The sequence below is a fragment of the Babylonia areolata genome, chromosome 23 (genome assembly GCF_041734735.1).
Source record: "Babylonia areolata isolate BAREFJ2019XMU chromosome 23, ASM4173473v1, whole genome shotgun sequence".
In the NCBI taxonomy this organism is placed as follows: Eukaryota; Metazoa; Mollusca; class Gastropoda; order Neogastropoda; family Buccinidae; genus Babylonia; species Babylonia areolata.
This window is the reverse complement of record NC_134898.1, coordinates 17,093,713-17,115,425: the sequence shown is the minus strand read 5'-3', so window position 1 is coordinate 17,115,425 and position 21,713 is coordinate 17,093,713. Positions and strand designations below refer to the sequence as shown.

At 45.8% G+C, this 21,713-nt stretch overlaps 1 protein-coding gene across 2 annotated transcripts in view; it reads right to left on the bottom strand.

Annotated features, from left to right (window-relative positions):
- Nucleotides 1-21,713, bottom strand: part of LOC143297729 (centrosomal protein of 290 kDa-like) — a 123,787-nt gene that overhangs the window by 54,749 nt on the left and 47,325 nt on the right. For both annotated transcript variants that reach the window (XM_076610165.1, XM_076610166.1), the window contains exons 23-36: nucleotides 19,519-19,611; nucleotides 18,690-18,839; nucleotides 18,035-18,115; nucleotides 17,580-17,753; nucleotides 16,914-17,025; nucleotides 15,754-15,950; nucleotides 13,963-14,023; nucleotides 12,158-12,255; nucleotides 10,276-10,408; nucleotides 6,909-7,111; nucleotides 5,821-5,934; nucleotides 3,991-4,185; nucleotides 3,279-3,359; nucleotides 1,549-1,656 (exon numbers count right to left, since the gene is read on the bottom strand). In XM_076610165.1, the coding sequence (XP_076466280.1) occupies nucleotides 1,549-1,656; nucleotides 3,279-3,359; nucleotides 3,991-4,185; nucleotides 5,821-5,934; nucleotides 6,909-7,111; nucleotides 10,276-10,408; nucleotides 12,158-12,255; nucleotides 13,963-14,023; nucleotides 15,754-15,950; nucleotides 16,914-17,025; nucleotides 17,580-17,753; nucleotides 18,035-18,115; nucleotides 18,690-18,839; nucleotides 19,519-19,611 (1,800 nt within the window). The remainder of the gene's footprint in view (nucleotides 1-1,548; nucleotides 1,657-3,278; nucleotides 3,360-3,990; nucleotides 4,186-5,820; nucleotides 5,935-6,908; nucleotides 7,112-10,275; nucleotides 10,409-12,157; nucleotides 12,256-13,962; nucleotides 14,024-15,753; nucleotides 15,951-16,913; nucleotides 17,026-17,579; nucleotides 17,754-18,034; nucleotides 18,116-18,689; nucleotides 18,840-19,518; nucleotides 19,612-21,713) is intronic.

The following is a 21,713-nucleotide window of genomic DNA, read 5'->3' as shown; positions in this document are numbered from 1 at the left end:
ACACACACCACCATGTCACATCAACCAAGCTACCAACAAACCACTCACACACACCACAATGTCACATCAACCAGGCTACCAACACACCACTCACACACTCCACCACGTCACCTCAACCAGGCTACCAACAAACGACTCACACACTCCACCACGTCACCTCAACCAGGCTACCAACACACCACTCACACACACCACCATGTCACATCAACCAGGCTACCAACAAACCACTCACACACATCACAATGTCACATCAACCAAGCTACCAACAAACCACTCACACACTCCACCACGTCACCTTAACCAGGCTACCAACAAACCACTCACACACACCACCATGTCACATCAACCAGGCTACCAACAAACCACTCACACACATCACAATGTCACATCAACCAAGCTACCAACAAACCACTCACGCACACCACCATGTCACATCAACCAGGCTACCAACACACCATTCACACACACCACCATGTCACATCAACCAGGCTACCAACACACCATTCACACACACCACCATGTCACATCAACCAAGCTACCAACACACCATTCACACACACCACCATGTCACATCAACCAAGCTACCAACACACCACTCACACACACCACCACATCACCTCAACCAGGCAACCAACACACCACTCACACACACCACCACGTCACATCAACCAAGCTACCAACACACCACTCACACACACCACCACATCACCTCAACCAGGCAACCAACACACCACTCACACACACCACCACGTCACATCAACCAAGCTACCAACAAACCACTCACATATTCCACCACGTCACATCAACCAAGCTACCAACAAACCACTCACACACACCACCACGTCACCTCAACCAAGCTACCAACACACCATTCACACACACCACCATGTCACATCAACCAAGCTACCAACACACCACTCACACACACCACCACGTCACCTCAACCAGGCTACCAACACACCACTCACACACACCACCATGTCACATCAACCAAGCTACCAACACACCACTCACATACATAAGGGTTACACCAGCCAACCCAACCCCCCAAAAATAGAAAACCAAAATCACTTGTGCAGGTGAAAACCAATACCCCTGAAAAAAAGAACAAGACATGACAGATTGAAACCTATGTCATGGACATCGACACAAACCACACATAAACACAGACATCAACACAAACCACACATCAAACCACACATCAAGAGACATCAACACAAACCACACATCAAGAGACATCAACACAACCCACACATCAACAAAAATCACACATCAAAACAGACATCAACACAAACCACGCATCAAAACAGTCATCAACACAATCCACACATCAAAACAGTCATCAACACAAACCACTATCAACAGACATCAACAAAATTCATACATCAACAGACATCAACACAAATCACACATCAACAGACATCAACATGGACATCAATAGAAACCACACATCAATACAGACACAACAGAAGGAGACAGCAATGCTAGTGCTCTGTCCACAGACAGACAGACAGGCAGACAGGAGGGTGGGGGAGGGGGGAGGGTTACCCTGGCAGCAGCGCCGGTGATCTCTGCAGTCTGTCTCTCCATGGTCACAATGTTTCTCTCCAGCTCACTTTCCCTCTGCTCCCACCGCATCTGGCGCTCCTCAAACTCCTGCACACCACACCACAGCTGTCACTGACACTCCTCATTCTCCTGCACACCACACCACAGCTGTCACTGACACTCCTCATTCTCCTGCACACCACACCACACCTGTCACTGACACTCCTCATTCTCCTGCACACCACACCACACCTGTCACTGACACTCTTCATTCTCCTGCACACCACACCACAGCTGTCACTATGACTCCTCATTCTCCTGCACACCACACCACAGCTGTCACTGACACTCCTCATTCTCCTGCACACCACACCACACCTGTCACTGACACTCCTCATTCTCCTGCACACCACACCACACCTGTCACTGACACTCCTCATTCTCCTGCACACCACACCACACCTGTCACTGACACTCCTCATTCTCCTGCACACCACACCACAGCTGTCACTATGACTCCTCATTCTCCTGCACACCACACCACAGCTGTCACTGACACTCCTCATTCTCCTGCACACCACACCACAGCTGTCACTGACACTCCTCAAACTCCTGCACACCACACCACAGCTGTCACTGACACTCCTCAAACTCCTGCACACCACAGCTGTCACTAACACTCCTCATTCTCCTGCACACCACACCACAGCTGTCACTAACATGCCTCATTCTCCTGCACACCACACCACAGCTGTCACTGACACTCTTCATTCTCCTGCACACCACACCACACCTGTCACTGACACTGTTCATTCTTCTGCACACCACACCACACCTGTCACTGACACTGTTCATTCTTCTGCACACCACACCACAGCTGTCACTGACACTCCTCAAACTCCTGCACACCACACCACAGCTGTCACTAACACGCCTCATTCTCCTGCACACCACACCACAGCTGTCACTGACACTCCTCAATTCTCCTGCACACCACAGCTGTCACTAACACTCCTCATTCTCCTGCACACCACAGCTATCACTAACACTCCTCATTCTCCTGCACACCACAGCTGTCACTAACACTCCTCATTCTCCTCAAATCAAATCATGGTGCATACAGCCTCACCGACTACTAAAGCCATCTGAAGGCTATCACCACTTTAGCTTCTACTTGAAGCCAAGGGTAAAAACGTACAATAAAAACTCATTGCTTCAATCTTTTTACTCAATCTCATTCTCCTGTACACCACACCACAGCTGTCACTAACACAGCACACACACACACACATGCATGCACACACCCACACCCACATGCAGACACACACATGCATGCACACACACATGTGCACACACACACACACACACTCACATACACACAAGTACACACATTCTTATATCATTATCTTAGATGAACACACTATAAATAAATAAACGAAATGAAAAGTACACACATGCACACAAGCACATACACACAGTTTTAGTTTCAAGGTGTCCGGGTGTTTGCACAGAACCATACACGCTACACAACATCTACTGTATTAAAAAAAAGAAAGAAAGAAAGAAATGGAAGCAGAAGCTTGAACGTCACATAAACCCATTCAACAGGCTTTGCACACACACACACACACACACACACACACACACACAGAGGTTTACACAACATATGTGAACAAAATATACTACTACCTGTCCAAGTGGGAAACATGTTCACACAGGCTGGTACCAACCTTCAGTAGACGAACATTGTCTGCCTCCAGTTCCGAAATGCTGACCTCGTGAGAGCGGATGATCTCCTCCAAGTATTTGATCTGCAGCAAACCACCATGATATCATTCACAATGTGTGTGTGTTATCTGCAGCAAACCATCATGATATAATTTACACTGTAGGTGTAATCAGCAGCAAACCACCATATCATTTACACTGTGTGTGATCAACAGCAAACCACCATGATATCATTCACACTGTGTGTGTGATCAGCAGCAAACCACCATGATATCATTCACACTGTGATGACAATGACGATGATAATGATAATATTGATAATAATAATAACAATAATCTTAATTTCTCACACCTAATTTCTGAATAGAGGCCTGGGCCCTAACTTTCCCAGGCAATGACAGCACTGGTCATGATGAAGACATGTACAATGACAGCACTGGTCATGATGAAGACAGGGAGAGAAGAAAACATGTACAATGACAGCACTGGTCATGATGAAGACAGGGAGAGAAGAAAACATGTACAATGACAGCACTCGTCATGGTGAAGACATGTACAATGACAGCACTGGTCATGATGAAGACATGTACAATGACAGCACTGGTCATGATGAAGACATGTACAATGACAGCACTGGTCATGATGAAGACAGGAAGAGAAGTGAAGAAGCACAAGGGAACAAGCGGAAGCAGTGACGGCCTGGTGACCACCCACCTGTTGATGGAGCTTGGCGTTGTTGCGTCGCTGTTTGAGCTCCTCCAGACGTACGGCGTCCATCTTGGAGTGCCACTCGGCCACCTTGGCCGCCCCACGGCCGTCCTTGAGGGTGGAGATGAGCTCCTCCAGACTCTGCCTCTGCAGGGACAGCTCCGCCACTTTGTCTTCCGTCTCCTCACGCTGCTTCCGCACCTGTACAACCGACACTCTCCTGGCTACACTGATACAACACACCGTAACACACCACACCTGTACAACCGACACTCTCCTGGCTACACACTGATACAACACACCGTAACACACCACACCTGTACAGCCAACACTCTCCTGGCTACACTGATACAACACACCGTAACACACCCCACCTGTACAGCCAACACTCTCCTGGCTACACACTGATACAACACACCTTAACACACCACACCTGTACAGCCAACACTCTCCTGGCTACACACTGATACAACACACCATGACACACCACACCTGTACAACCAACACTCTCCTGGCTACACTGATACAACACACCATAACACACCACACCTGTACAGCCAACACTCACCTGGCTACACTGATACAACACACCATGACACACCCCACCTGTACAGCCAACACTCTCCTGGCTACACTGATACAACACACCATAACACACCACACCTGTACAACCAACACTCTCCTGGCTACACACTGATACAACACACCGTAACACACCACACCTGTACAACCAACACTCTCCTGGCTACACTGATACAACACACCGTAACACACCACACCTGTACAACTGACACTCTCCTGGCTACACACTGATACAGCACACCATAACACACCATGCCTGTACAGTCAACACTCTCCTGACTACACACTGACACAACACACCATGACACACCACACCTGTACAGCCAACACTCTCCTGGCTACACACTGATACAACACACCATAACACACTTCACTACAATACAATGCAATGCCCTATAATACAATTCAACATAATACAGCACAACACAATGTGATACAAAACAATGTAATATGATACAACACACTGAAATGCTAAACAATACAACACAATACAACAAAACAAAATGCAACAAAATACAAAACAGTATGATACAATACAACGCAACACAATATAACATGATACAACACAATACTACAAAACATAATACAACACAAAACAACATAATATGATACAAAACATAATATGATACAAAACAACACAGAACAGTACAACACAACATCACACACTACAGCACAATATAACTCAACATAATAACACACATTACAACACAGCACAATACGATATAACGTAACAGAATACAACACAACACAATACAACATAGCACAATACAACATAACTCACAACAGAATACAACACAGCACAATAAAACTTAACACAATACCATACATCTCAGCACAGCATGACACAGCACGACACATCACATCCCATCCCATCCCACCCCATCCCAACAGGACACAACATAACACAATACATCACATCACAGCACAGCATGACACAGCATGACACATCCCATCCCATCCCATCCCAACAGGACACAACATAACACAATACCATACATCACATCACAGCACAGCATGACACAGCATGACACATCCCATCCCATCCCAGCAGGACACAGCATGACACAATACCATACATCACATCACAGCACTGCATGACACAGCACGACACATCACATCCCATCCCATCCGAGCAGGACACAGCATAACACAATACCATACATCACAGCACTGCATGACACAGCACGACACATCACATCACATCCCATCCCAGCAGGACACAGCTGGACACAAGACACAGAAGGCAGCAGTCACCTCTCTGAGCTCCACTTCCAGCCTGGCCTTGTCCTGCTGTAGCTGCAGCATGCTGCTGGAGAACTTCTCCTGTCGGGACAGCGGCACCGCCCCCGCAAACTGCAGCCGCACCTCCTGCAACACACAGCACAGCGTTACACAGCTGCACCCAGCGTCATTCTGCACCCCATGTCATTCTGCACCCCATGTCATACTGCACCCCATGTCATACCTGCACCCCGTGTCATACCACACCCAGTGTCACACTGCACCCCTTATCATTCTGCACCCCATGTCATACTGCACCCAGTGTCATACTGCATCCCATGTCATACTGCACCCAGTGTCATTCTGCACCCCATGTCATACTGCACCCAGTGTCATACTGCATCCCATGTCATACTGAACCCAGTGTCATACTGCACCCAATGTCATACTGCACCCAGTGTCACACTCTACCCAGTGTCATTCTGCACCCAGTGTCATACGGCACCCCATGTCATACTGCACCCAGTGTCATACTGCACCCCATGTCATACTGCACCCAGTGTCACACTGCACCCCATGTCATACTGCACCCAGTGTCATACCGCACCCAGTGTCATTCTGCACCACATGTCATACTGCACCCAGTGTCATACTGCACCCCATGTCATACTGCACCCTATGTCATACTGCACCCAGTGTCATACTGCACCCCATGTCATTCTGCACCCAGTGTCATACTGCACCCCATATCATACTGCACCCAGTGTCATACTGCACCCCATGTCATACTGCACTCCATGTCATACTGCACCCAGTGTCATACTGCACCCCATGTCACACTGCATCCCATGTCATACTGCACCCAGTGTCATACTGCACACCATGTCATACCTGCACCCAGTGTCATACTGCACCCCATATCATACCTGCACCCCATGTCATACTGCACTCAGTGTCATACTGCATCCAGTGTCATTCAATTAACCCCCCCCGCCCCACCACACCCCACCATCCCTCATTCCATTAACCTCGCTCCTCCATCAACCACCACTGGTGTGTGTGTGTGTGCGTGCATGAGTGTATGCATGCGCCTGCGTGCGTGCGTGCGTGCTGGCACTGACCTGTAGGCTGCGTTTGAGGTAGCGCACTTTGGACTGAGTCTGGTGGCGGCAGTGGAAGAGGGACTGCTCCTTGGTGTCCACCTTGTGCTCCAGACGCAGCACTGTGGCTTCCAGCTGGGTCACCCTCTTGCGGCTGGCCTCCAGCTGTTTGACGGCCGTGCTCTCACTGATCTGGAGCTGGACCATCGTGCGGTGCAGCTTGCCTGGGGACCCCAAGGGGCACAGCAACCATACTGCACTCTTTGTGTGTGTGTGTGTGTGTGTGTGTTGTGTGTTGTGTGTGTGTGTGTATGTGTGTGTGTGTGTGTGTGTGTGTGTGTGAAGTGCTTTCCTGGCGGATTTATTGTATTTTGTATTTTTTTGTATTTTGTATTTCTTTTTATCACAACAGATTTATCTGTGTGAAATTCGGGCTGCTCTCCCCAGGGAGAGCGCGTCACTATACTACAGCGCCACCCATTTTTTTGTATTTTTCCTGCGTGCAGTTTTATTTGTTTTTCCTATTGATGTGGATTTTTCTACAGAATTTTGCCAGGAATAACCCTTTGTTGCCGTGGGTTCTTTTACGTGCGCTAAGTGCGTGCTGCACACGCGACCTCGGTTTATCGTCTCATCCGAATGACTAGCGTCCAGACCACTACTCAAGGCCTAGTGGAGGGGGAGAAAATATCGGCGGCTGAGCTGTGATTCGAACCAGCGCGCTCAGATTCTCTCGCTTCCAAGGCGGACGCGTTACCTCTAGGCCATCACTCCACTGGATGGGAAAGGAGGTAGGTGACAGGACTCTCACCACACTGTGTGTGTCTAGTCAAGTCAATATTTTTTTTTCCATGATGGTAAATTGAATAAGCAAGAATTGCTTTTTTTACATCAAGCCATCAATGAAAAAAAAATATAGGAGAGAGAGAGAGAGAGAGAGAGAGAGAGAGAGAGAGAGAGAGAGAGAGAGAGAGTGTGTGTGTGTGTGTGTGTCTGTGAGTGTGTGTGTGTATGTGTGTAAGTGTGTAAGTGAGTGTGTATGTGTATGTGTGTGTGTGTGTGTGTGTGTGTGTGTGCAGCCAGTCTGTTTCAGTTCAGACCCCTTTTCTTCAGTTCCCGTGTCTTAGTGAAAGTTTACTTAGAGTGTTCTGACTTCTCTGTTTCTACGTCTCTGCTCTCTGTGATGATCTACTTTGTGTGTTCTGACTTCTCTGTTTCTATGTCTCTGCTCTCTGTGATGAACTACTCTGAGTGTTCTGACTTCTCTGTTTCTATGTCTCTGCTCTCTGTGATGAACTACTTTGAGTGTTCTGACTTCTCTGTTTCTATGTCTCTGCTCTCTGTGATGAACTACTTTGAGTGTTCTGACTTCTCTGTTTCTATGTCTCTGCTCTCTGTGATGATCTACTTTGAGTGTTCTGACTTCTCTGTTTCTATGTCTCTGCTCTCTGTGATGAACTACTCTGAGTGTTCTGACTTCTCTGTTTCTATGTCTCTGCTCTCTGTGATGATCTACTTTGCGTGTTCTGACTTCTCTGTTTCTATTTGTCTTCTCTCTTCTAAACAGACCTGATTACAAACAGGCCTGACCAGAAACAGACCTCAGTTGACCTGACCATCCCTAATAACCCCTAAGGTTACATCTGTTAAACTCTGCAAAAGCCAGTAAATATTCATGTTACTTGTATGAGGATAGCATTGTAATGACAACTTTTTTTTTGGTTTCCATGGACAATTCTCAAGACAGCTTCAGACTCCAAGGTTGGGGGCAGTAACCTGACTGACCTAATCCTGCTCAAACAAACACTGTAGGAACAGTCCAGCACACAACAGAGCGATCCCCTCCACACCCACTGTTCACAGTGAACTACACACACACAGTCAAATACACAACACACTTGGGAGCCATCTCTCACTGAGAAAAGAGAGGGCCACAGTTGCCAGTCAGTCAAGGGCAGAGAACACTCACCAATGATGGTCTTCTCATGGCCAGTCAGTCAAGGGCAGCACAGAACACTCACCAATGATGGTCTTCTCATGGCCAGTCAGTCAAGGGCAGAGAACACTCACCAATGATGGTCTTCTCACGGCCAGTCAGTCAAGGGCAGAGAACACTCACCAATGATGGTCTTCTCATGGCCAGTCAGTCAAGGGCAGCAGAGAACACTCACCAATGGTCTTCTCACGGCCAGTCAGTCAAGGGCAGAGAACACTCACCGATGATGGTCTTCTCATGGCCTCAAGGGCAGCAGAGAACACTCACCAATGATGGTCTTCTCATGGCCAGTCAGTCAAGAGCACAGAACACTCACCGATCATGGTCTTCTCACGGTCAGTCAGTCAAGAGCAGAGAACACTCACTGATGATGGTCTTCTCATGGTCAGTCAGTCAAGAGCAGAGAACACTCACTGATGATGGTCTTCTCATGGCCAGTCAGTCAAGGGCAGAGAACACTCACTGATGATGGTCTTCTCATGGCCAGTCAGTCAAGGGCAGAGAACACTCACCAATGATGGTCTCTTCCATTCCAACTAATACAATCAAACTTGGCAGTACATCCATCCCTCTGTCCAGTTCAGTCAGGAACCTCAGCGTTGTCCTTGACAACACACTGTCCATGCAAACATTTATCAATTGGACATGTCAATCCTGCTACTGTCAACTGCGGCGCATCAGTTCCATCTAGAAATATCTGTCCACTGATGCAACATCTAGACTTGTCGTTTCTCTCATTCTCTCTTGCCTTGACTACTGTAACTCTCTACTGTCTGGTTTGCCTGCTTCGCCCATTCAGTCCCTTCAGCGCATACAAAATTCTGCTGCCCGACTCGTCCTCAGAAAGAAAAGATCTGAGCACATCACTCCTCTTTTGCAACATCTCCACTGGCTCCCTGTCTCACACCGAATAAAGTACAAGATCAGCACTCTATACTACAAATGTATTCACAAATCAGTCCCTTCCTATCTCTGTGGCTGCCTTCACCTCTACACTCCATCTCGCTGACTACGATCAGCTTCGGAACCACTCCACTTACGCATACCCAGATTCAAACTCTCGACAGTTGGCCGCCGTTCTTTCTCTGTCTCTGGACCTTGCAACTGGAATGAACTTCCTCTTTCGCTTCGTCAAGTCTCCACACTCAGCTCTTTCAAGTCTGGCCTTAAAACCCACCTCTTCCCAAAATAGCCTCCCTTCCCTGCCTCTTCCTTGTCTTTAGTTTCTCCAGTTTTAGAGTTATGTGTGCGTGAGAATGACTGGTGTGAAAGCGCTTAGATTTGTCTCTGCACAAGATTCAGCGCTATATAAGTACCATTATTATTTATTATTATTATTATTATTATTATGGTCTTCTCATGGCCAGTCAGTCAAGGGCAGAGAACACTCACCGATGATGGTCTTCTCATCACTCTGCACCTGGAAGTCCAGCAGCTGCTGGCGCAGGGACTTGTTCTCCTTTTCGTGGGACACGTGCTGGACCTCCAGGGTTCGAACCTGGGTGGAAGCCACGTCAGTGATGTCCTGCACACAGTGAACGCAGCACGGTCTTCAGCTGGTCTGCTGAAAGCTGTGCTTTGTCACTCTGCTCTGATGGACGGTCTTTTCATCAGCTGATATTCATTCATGTGCCTTCTGTGGGGTTTTACATTGTTTTTTGTTTGTTTGTTTGTTTTTTGGACAAATCAAAATTCTTCTCAAAATCACAATGTCTGAAATTTCTTGAAACCATCATTCATCCCTCTACTGATGTGTTACCAGCCTTTGACCAATCACTGCAACAATATAAAGGTTCATATCTATATAAGGATCTCATCAATCTATTAATGTCTTATCAGCCTTTGACCAATCACAGCAACAACATAATGGCTGACATCCATGAAAGGATCTCATCTATGAAAGGATCTCATCAATCTATTGATGACTTATCAGCCTTTGACCAATCTAAGCAACAACAGAATGGCTGACATCTATGAAAGGATCTCATCAATCTATTGATGACTTATCAGCCTTTGACCAATCACAGCAACAATATAATGGCTGACATCTATGAAAGGATCTCATCAATCTATTGATGACTTATCAGCCTTTGACCAATCTAAGCAACAACAGAATGGCTGACATCTATGAAAGGATCAAGGTCTGACCAGTGTGTCGCCTTCATGCCTAGATCAGGCATCTGGTCCTTTTATTTCTCTTTCTGTAAAACAGGTGTGGTGTAGTATACATCGATCAATGCACACACCTTGACACCTGTCCTTTAATTTCTTTTTCTGTAAACCAAAGTGGTGCAGTATACATCGATCAATGCACACACCTTGACACCTGTCCTTTAATTTCTTTTTCTGTAAAACAGGTGTGGTGCAGTATACATCGATCAATGCACACACCTTGACACCTGTCCTTTTATTTCTTTTTCTGTAAAACAGGTGTGGTGCAGTATACATCGATCAGTACACACACCTTGACACCTGTCCTTTTATTTCTCTTTCTGTAAAACAGATGTGGTGTAGTATACATTGATCAATGCACACACCTTGACACCTGTCCTTTCATTTCTTTTTCTGTAAAACAGATGTGGTGCAGCATACATCGATCAATGCACACACCTTGACACCTGTCCTTTTATTTCTTTTTCTGTAAAACAGATGTAGTGCAGCATACATCGATCAATGCACACACCTTGACACCTGTCCTTTATTTCTTTTTCTGTAAACCAAGGTGGTGTAGTATACATCAATGCACACACCTTGACACCTGTCCTTTATTTCTTTTTCTGTAAAACAGATGTAGTGCAGCATACAGCGATCAATGCACACACCTTGACACCTGTCCTTTCAATTCTTTTTCTTTAAAACAGGTGTGGTGCAGTATACATCCATCAATGCACACACGCTGACACCTGTCCTTTTATTTTTTATTTTTGTAAAGCAGTTGTGGTGTGGTATACATCGATCAATGCACACACACTGACAACTCCTTCAAACTGAAACGATGAAAGGATCTGTGTCAAACTGATTTCAAACCAGGCTGGTTTAAAGCAGATGTGCTGTGGCACATGTCAATCAGTTCACACACCTTGACACTTTGAAACTGAAACAATGAAAGGAATGGTGTCAATATGATTTCAAACCTGATTACAGCACAGCACAGCACAGTACATTACAGCAAAGCACAGTACAGCACAGCACAGCACAGTACACCACAGTAAGGTACAGTACAGTACAGTACTAAAGACAAACACAACACGCTGACCGACAGCATCCAGCGTACCTTCAGCTTGGAGATCTCATTGCGAAGGGACAGTTCCATCTCCTCCAGTTCTGAAATCCTTTTACGATCTGCATCGCTGACAGCCTTGGTCACAGAATCTGCAGGGTCACAGAGAAGACAAGTTCAGTACAGCGTGGATCACACTGGCCACGGTGAAGTGACAGTGTCTTCAGGGGAACAGACCACCATCTACACATCACACTGACCACAGTGAAGTGACAGTGTCTTCAGGGGAACAGACCACCATCTACACATCACACTGACCACAGTGAAGTCACAGTGTCTTCAGGGGAACAGACCAATATCTAGTCAGCTCAGCCATTATGAAATTAAGCAGTGGTCTGCAAACTACTGAAAAAGGTAAGCCACTTGACCACAACCAGCATAAAACGATGCTTTGACCACAGCTGTGTTCAACACTCACAACCTCAGCAGCTGCAAAATTCAATGCAAGAGCAAAAGAGAGATGAGAGGGACAGGCAGACAGATGGATCAACACAGACACAGACAGTCACAGACAAGGACCCAGATTCCTAGCTGTTACTGATAGACAGTTTGCAGATTGACACTGAACCATTTCATGAAGAATTTCCGGGTAAATGGTGTAAAAGCCCTCAACATGTAGCTCAGCATCCTAAAATCACTCCTAAATCTTCATTGGCATGCTCTTAAATTAGTTTTTTTTTTCTAAAATCTTCCTCTTTATCTGTTTCTGATTACATAGAGCTTGATATATTGCCAATGAAATTCAAACTCAAATATAATAAAGCCATATTCATGTTAAAAATATTATCAGGTTATGCCCCACCCTCTCTCATAAGTAATCTTCCAGTAAATAGTCACTGTCACACACATAAAATAACCTTGCCTTGGCCAAGAATTGATCTTTATAAAACAAGTCTCACAAACTCTGGTGGGTATTTATGGAATACTATTTCATCTACATTTAATATAAACTCCAGTCTCAGTGTCTTCAAAAGACAATATCATAAACATCTAATGTCAGAGCAAAGGTCTATGAATACTTGAAATTACTGAGACTGAAAAACAAATGTATTCTCAATATCTGAAAAACAAATGTATTTCAACATCCTTGTCTATGTGCCTATCTCCTTCCCCCACCCCCTCCCCTCTCTATCTCTCAACAGTTTTTCCTCTCTCTCCTTCTTTGTATCTGTTCCTTCCTTACCTTCTTCCTTCCCTCTCTCCTTCATGCATACTATGTTATTTTGTGGAAAACTGTGTATTTTCAATGCCATTTATTTGTTCTTGTTGTTGCCATGTGATGTGTATGTATTTTTTTCCCACTTTTTTTTTCTTTTGTATTTCCTAGATTAGTTTATACAGGTTTTTTTGTTTGTTTTGTTTTTAATCACAAGGGTAGGATGAAAACAGAAAGACAAGTGCCTATTCCTTTACCCTCAATAAAAAAGTTTCGATTTCGATTTCAATTTCAGCCTCTCTCTCTTTCTCATTGCAGGATGGTCAGGGTGACAGTACAGGATCTGAGCATTGTGCAGATGACAATTCATAGCCTGAAATGTGTTTGCACACATTACACACAAGCTCATACACATCACACACACATACATCACTCATACGCATTTACTCATTACACACACACATATACATCATACACACATTACATGCACATCACAAACACATATCACACACACATGCATTCAGTCCTACACACACGAATAACATAAACACACTCCCCCCTCCAAACACACACACCCACCCACATCACATCACACACATAATAACACAGTGACACAACACAACAGCTGAGCACCACTACATACTGGACAGCTCGTCACGTAGATCTCGCTCTGTTTTCTGCATTTCAAGATTCATCTGTGTGATCTGCACACAATGATCAGTACATCATTACATCAGGTGTGGTGAGATGTAAATAACAATGCCAAACACTGATCATAATCACACACAGTACATTCACAACCAACTTGAGCAAGGCATCACAACATATCATATGTGAGAATGAGCACTGTTAACGGTTGGAGGCAGAAACATTTTTCTGGAGCTCTAAAAGAAATAATTATTTTTGCAAATTATGTATGGTTTTATCAACCAACATGTCTCATCCGAGCAGTGGAAACATCACCCATCCACAATGCTGGACTTTTTCAACAACTGTGAAGCCAGGTTTGTGCAAATTTACGGCGTTTGAGTTTGATGGGTCAACATCACTGGAAATGAAGACAGACGACTGCAGTTTCTACTGTCTCTGGTTCAAGTGCGTTGGACACCTCCCTTTCGTGCAACAGTGTGGATAAAGACGTGACCAGAAGTGCCAAGAAGAAACAGAAAACATTGCAAAGTACTCTGGCTAGTTCCATGAATTTTTAGCAAGATTTATATGTTTCAACTAAGAACGAACATCGATATGGAGCCAATCGGAGACGGAAACTAGGAATCAACAACAAGGTCTGACATATCTGACTCTGTACCTTCTGTTACTCTGTGTGTGTGTGTGTGAGTGTGTGTGTGTAAGCACTTAAGGAAAGGCACAAGTTCCTCTCATATCAGTCTGCACCAGTTGTACTTTCCTCTGTCCTGGGCAAATGTCGATGTCATGTGTTCACACATTCCCTGCCCTCACCAGTCATCTCAATAAATGTCTGTCTTATGTGTCTACATATTCCTGGCCTCAAAGCTTGCCCTCGGTAAACTTTTGTGCAATGTGTCTACACGTTTCCTGTCACCACCACACTCACTTCAGCCAAACCTTTGTGCTATGTGTCTACATGTACCCTGGTACCGCCACCACTCACTTCACCCAAACCTTTGTGTTATGTATGTCCATGTTCCCTGGCACTACACTTACTTCAGCCAAAACCTCTGTGTTATGTGTCCACATGTTCCCTGTCACCACCACACTCACTTTAGCTAAACCTTTGTGTTATGTGCGTCCATGTTTCCTGGCATCACACTCACTTCATCCAAACCTTTGTGTTATGTTTGTCCATGTTTCCTGGCACCACACTCACTTAAGCCAAACCTTTGTGTTATGTGTGTCCATGTTCCCTGACACCACACTCACCTCATCCAAACATTTGTGTTATGTGTGTCCATGTTTCCTGGCACCATACTCACTTCATCCAAACCTTTGTGTTATGTGTGTCCATGTTCCCTGGCACTACACTTACTTCAGCCAAAACCTCTGTGTTATGTGTGTCCATGTTTCCTGGCACCATACTCACTTCATCCAAACCTTTGTGCTATGTGTGTCCATGTTCCCTGGCACTACACTTACTTCAGCCAAAACCTTTGTGTTATGTGTCCACATGTTCACTGGCACAACCACACTCATTTCAGCCAAACCTCTGTGTTATGTGTGTCCATGTTCCCTGTCACCACCACACTCACTTCAGCCAAACCTTTCTTTTATATGTCCACATATTCACTACATTCACGACTCACTTCAGCAAAACCTCAGTCTCTACATGATTCCCTAGCTCCACGTCCACTACAGCACAACAGTTGTGTCTACATGTCTCCCTGGCTCCACTCTTAACATTCAGCAAAACCTGTGTTATGTGTTTACACGCTCCCTGGCCTCAGAGCTGGCTCACCTCGGCAAACTTGTCCTCCAGATCCTTGTTGCGTGCCTCCAGGTCGGACAACAGGTGGCGCTGTTGTTCGTACATGCGCACGGCATGCTCCGCCCTCTGCCGCTCATTGAGCTCCTTCATCTCCAGCATGGTCAGCTTCTTGGAAATGGACAGGATGTCTGCGTTGGTCACCTGCACCTCTGTGCCCTCGGTCACACCTGCACGTCACCACAGGTGAGGCGGATTACCACAGCTGTGGGGCCTTGTTGCACGGTGCATTGACCAGAACTTACCACAGCTGTGGGTCCTTGTCGCATGGTGCACTGGCCGAACTTACCACAGCTGTGGGGCCTTGTTGCACGGTGCATTGACCAGAACTTACCACAGCTGTGGGGCCTTGTTGCATGCTGCACTGACTGGAACTTACCACAGCTGTGGGGCCTTGTTGCATGCTGCACTGACAAGAACTTACCACAGCTGTGGGGCCTTGTTGCATGCTGCACTGACAAGAACTTACCACAGCTGTGTGGCCTTGTCGCATGGTGCACTTACCGACACTTACCACAGCTGTGGGGCCTTGTCGCATGGTGCACTGACAAGAACTTACCACAGCTGTGGGGCCTTGTCGCATGGTGCACTGACAAGAACTTACCACAGCTGTGGGGCTTTGTCGCATGGTGCACTTACCGGCACTTACCACAGCTGTGGGGCCTTGTCGCATGGTGCACTGACTGCAAAGCTAGTGTTCACAGGTTCAAGTCCGACACCCAACCCCCCAAACCTCCTCCACTGGACCTTCAGTGGTGGACTGGGTGCTAGTCAATGGGATGAGATGATAAGTGGACGTCCCATGTGCAGCATTGTACTTTCATGCATTTTTGTCCTTTTCCTGGAAGCATTGTATTCATTGGACCACCTATTCTACAGCAAACATCTACCTTTTCCAGAGCACAGTCTGTTTTGGGGAGGGGGGTGAATGTCTTCGACGTTAAGGTGACCATACCCTGGTGTGGGGGGTACGGGGGGGGGGGGGGGGGGGGGGGGGGGGGGATTTTCATTATGGTTCCCTGAAAGTCTAGTTCATTTGCCATCCAAATATACCTGTCTGCCAAAACTGAATTCTGGTATGAATGTACCATGGTGTGGTTAAAAAAATGAACTGTTTTTGTATTGTTGTGTACCTCTCCTGTGCAGCTCCTCCATAGCAGCCTCCAGGGCATGCAGTCGTTCCTTCTCCACCTTCATTGTGGATTTCAGCTCTTCGTTCTCTGCCGCCAGCTGCTTGATCTCACTCTGCACACACCCTCACACGTGTCAGTACAGATTGCTACATCACACGTGTCAGTACACACTGCTACATCACATGTGTCAGTACAGACTGCTACATCACATGTGTCAGTACACACTGCTACATCGCACGTGTCAGTACACACTACCACATCATACATTAGTACACACTGCTACATCACACGTGTCAGTACACACTACCACATCATACATCAGTGGGAACTGAGACAATGACTTTGAACTGTGGATGCACAGATCATAATCAACACTCATTATCTCTTCCCCTATATTTCTGTGTATATAACGTATAATATCTAACAACTGGACTTTAAGTGTGTTGTTGTGTTAAGAGTGATTGTCATTTATTTTTGCATCTATATTTCCTCCTGGCTATCTTCCCTTCCAACCTTGGCATCTTCTCAAAAGAAAATGGCCGAGTTGTGAGGCCAGCACTGGGCTGTAGAACAGTGAATCCAATCACGGACACAGCCACTGTCAGCACCAACAGACAGACAGACAGAGGGCGGGTGGGGGGGGGAGGGAGGGAGGAAGAGACGGACCTCCAGGCCGGAGATGGCTTCGGTCTTGGTGACCAGGGTGTTGCCCTTCTCCAGCAGGTCACGGTACTTCTCTGTCAGCTGGTGGAACTCCTTGTTCACCTTGTCCAGGTCAGCCTGGGGCACCGACTCCTCCACCGCCTTCTGCAGCGCCGCTATCTTGAAGGATGCCATGTCCTGGCCATCATCAAAACATCACTGTCAGCATCAGCATCATCACTGTCATCATCACCATCCTCTTCTTCAGAACAAACATCTAGTATGTCATTGTTACAGAACTTGAGCCATTCCAAAGGATTCTACACTATACTGGGGCAAGTGTATCGTCATTATAATCACAGTCACGATCACATACAGATCTTCAGCTGAGGTGGCTGTGTGGGAGAGAGAGAGAGAGAGAGAGTGAGACAGAGACAGAGAGAGACAGAGAGAGTGAGCATGGGCAGAATGTAGCTGACCTTGTAGCGTTGTAGATATCCCATCCTCTCTGAGATAGCACTTTCCAGCTGGTTCATCTCATTGCGCAGACGATTGTTTTCCTGAAAAAAAAACCCAAACACCCATTGTGTCACTGGACAAGGCATTGAATTCATACACAAACACTCCTTTTCTTTTTTTTTTAATCACACTGTGACATCCACTTTACATAGCTTTTTTTTCACACTATGACATCCAATTTACATAGCTTTTTAAAATATTTTTTTTACTTTTCTTTTTCTTTTTTTTTTCACAGGAAAATCTTGCCCTGTTCAACTCCAAACAGTGTGGTCACCTTGACACCAGAGTCTGAAGGCACAGAAAGCACACACTGAAACACCACCAGCATAGGGCTGTCAGCCTGACACACTATCACCAACCTCCTGTGTCAAACACTCAATGACACCATCTTTTTCTGCTTAAAGCCCAGCCACAACACATGGCCATATCGGGGCTGAAAAACAGTAAACAAATTCAGAGAGGTGCCCAAAACACCACACCAGAGAGGTGCCCACACCACACACCACACCAGAGAGGTGCCCACACCACACACCACACCAGAGAGGTGCCCACACCACACACCACACCAGAGAGGTGCCCACACCACACACAGCCACAGCGTCCTGTGTCACTCACCTTGCGCAGTGTGCCCTCCACCTCCTCCATGGTGTTGTAGCGACGCACCAGGGCTTTCTCGTTGACACGCAGCACCGTCAGTCGCCGCGTCATTTCTGACAGCCGTCGTCTCACCTCCACGTCATCCTGCTGCAGTGTGTCCACCAGTCTCTGCATGGGGAGACGTTGTCATCATCATTGTCATCATCATCACCATTATCATTGTCATCATTATCATAGTGTGTCCACCAGTCTCTGCACGGGGAGACACTGTCATCATCATTGTCATCATTATCACCATTATCATTGTCATCATTATCATAGCATGTTCACCAGTCTCTCCACAGGGAGACATTGTAATCACCATTGTCATAATCATTGTCATCACTGTCATTATCATCATAGTGTGTCCACCAGTCTCTGCACAGGGAGACACTGTCATCATTATCATCATCACTGTCATCATTATCACAGCGTGTCCACCAGTCTCTCCACAGGGAGACATTGTGATCATCACTGTCATCATCATCGTCATTATCACTGTCATCATTATCATAGAGTGTTCACCAGTCTCTCCACAGGAAGACATTGTGATCATTATTGTCATCATCATCATCATTATCATTGTCACCATTATCATAGCGTGTTCAACAGTCTCTCCACAGGAAGACATTGTAATCATCATTGTCATAATCATTGTCATCACTGTCATTATCATCATAGCGTGTCCACCAGTCTCTACATGGGGAGACATTATCATTGTCCTAGTCACCATTAACACAGTGGTCAACAGAAACATCAGTGCAGCTGCACTGATCAGGCACATATTGTTGAGGACATATGCACTCACATCAAACTCGGCCACCTTGACCAGGTCCTCCTCTCGACTGCCCTGAATCTCCTTCAGCTTCTGACTCAGCTCCTCCTTCTCCTTCTCCCACTCCTGCACACACACACACACACACACACACACACACATGCATAAACAAATATACAGACACACACATGCGCATATAGACACACACATATGCGTGCACATACACACACACACACACACAAGCATGAGCACACACACACACGGAGGCACACATGCAAATCCACACAAGCAAGCATGCACACACACACGAACATACTCAAATGAACACACACAAAAACACGCTGGCATTTATCCAATACAATTTCCCACAACAGGGAAAATACAAAAAATATAATTATGCTGATCTATCATTTCAATAAAACAAGATGCGGAAGAAATACAAACACAATCACACAAACGTGTTATTTCTCTGAATACAGGGTCACTCACCTCACATAAACACCTATGCCGACATCAAGTAACATATCTCACACAAAAAGGACAGCTTTAATTCAACCTGCACCAAACCAAGACCTCAAGGGCATCCCACACACCTGACCATGCCTGTCATTAGGCTCTACAGTTATAATCATCAGTGGACATCCCACACACCTGTCATTAAACTCTACAGTCATCATTATCAGTGGACATCCATCCCACACACCTGTCATTAAACTCTACAGTCATCATTATCAGTGGACATCCCGCACACCTGTCATTAAACTCTACAGTCATCATCATCAGTGGACATCCATCCCACACACCTGTCATTAAACTCTACAGTCATTATCAGTGGACATCCCACACACCTGTCATTAAACTCTACAGTCATCATTATCAGTGGACATCCCACACACCTGTCATTAAACTCTACAGTCATCATTATCAGTGGACATCCAACACACCTGTCATTAAACTCTGCAGTTCTCATTATCAAAGGACATCCCACACACCTGTCATTAAACTCTACAGTCATCATTATCAGTGGATATCCCACACACCTGTCATTAAACTCTGCAGTTCTCATTATCAAAGGACATCCCACACATCTGTTATTAAACTCTACAGTCATCATTATCAGTGGACATCCCACACACCTGTCATTAAACTCTACAGTTCTCATTATCAAAGGACATCCCACACACCTGTCATTAAACTCTACAGTCATCATCATCAGTGGACATCCCACACACCTGTCATTAAACTCTACAGTTATCATCATCAGTGGACATTCCACACACCTGTCATTAAACTCTACAGTTATTATCAGTGGACACCCCACACACCTGTCATTAAACTCTACAGTCATCATTATCAGTGGACATCCCACACACCTGTCTTTAAACTCTACAGTCATCATTATCAGTGGACATCCTACACACCTGACCACATCTGTCATTAAACTCTACAGTCATCATTATCAGTGGACATTCCACACACCTGTCATTAAACTCTACAGTTATCATTATCAGTGGACATCCCACACACCTGTCATTAAGCTATACAGTCATCATTATCAGTGGACATCCCACACACCTGTCATTAAACTCTACAGTTATCATCTGTGGACATCCCACACACCTGTCATTAAACTCTACAGTTATCATTATCAGTGGACATCCTACACACCTGTCATTAAACTCTACAGTTCTCATTATCAGTGGACATCCCACACACCTGTCTTTAACCTCTACAGTCATCATTATCAGTGGACATCCCACACACCTGTCATTAAACTCTACAGTTATCATCATCAGTGGACATCCCACACACCTGTCACTAAACTCTACAGTTATAATCATCAGTGGACATCCCACACACCTGTCATTAAACTCTGCAGTTCTCATTATCAGTGGACATCCCACACACCTGTCATTAAACTCTACAGTTATAATCATCAGTGGACATCCCACACACCTGTCATTAAACTCTACAGTTATCATCATCAGTGGACATCCCACACACCTGTCATTAAACTCTACAGTTATCATTATCAGTGGACATCCCACACACCTGACCACATCTGTCATTAAACTCTACAGTTATCATTATCAGTGGACATCCCACACACCTGACCACATCTGTCATTAAACTCTATAGTTATCATTATCAGTGGACATCCCACACACCTGACCACATCTGTCATTTAACTCTATAGTTATCATTATCAGTGGACATCCCACACACCA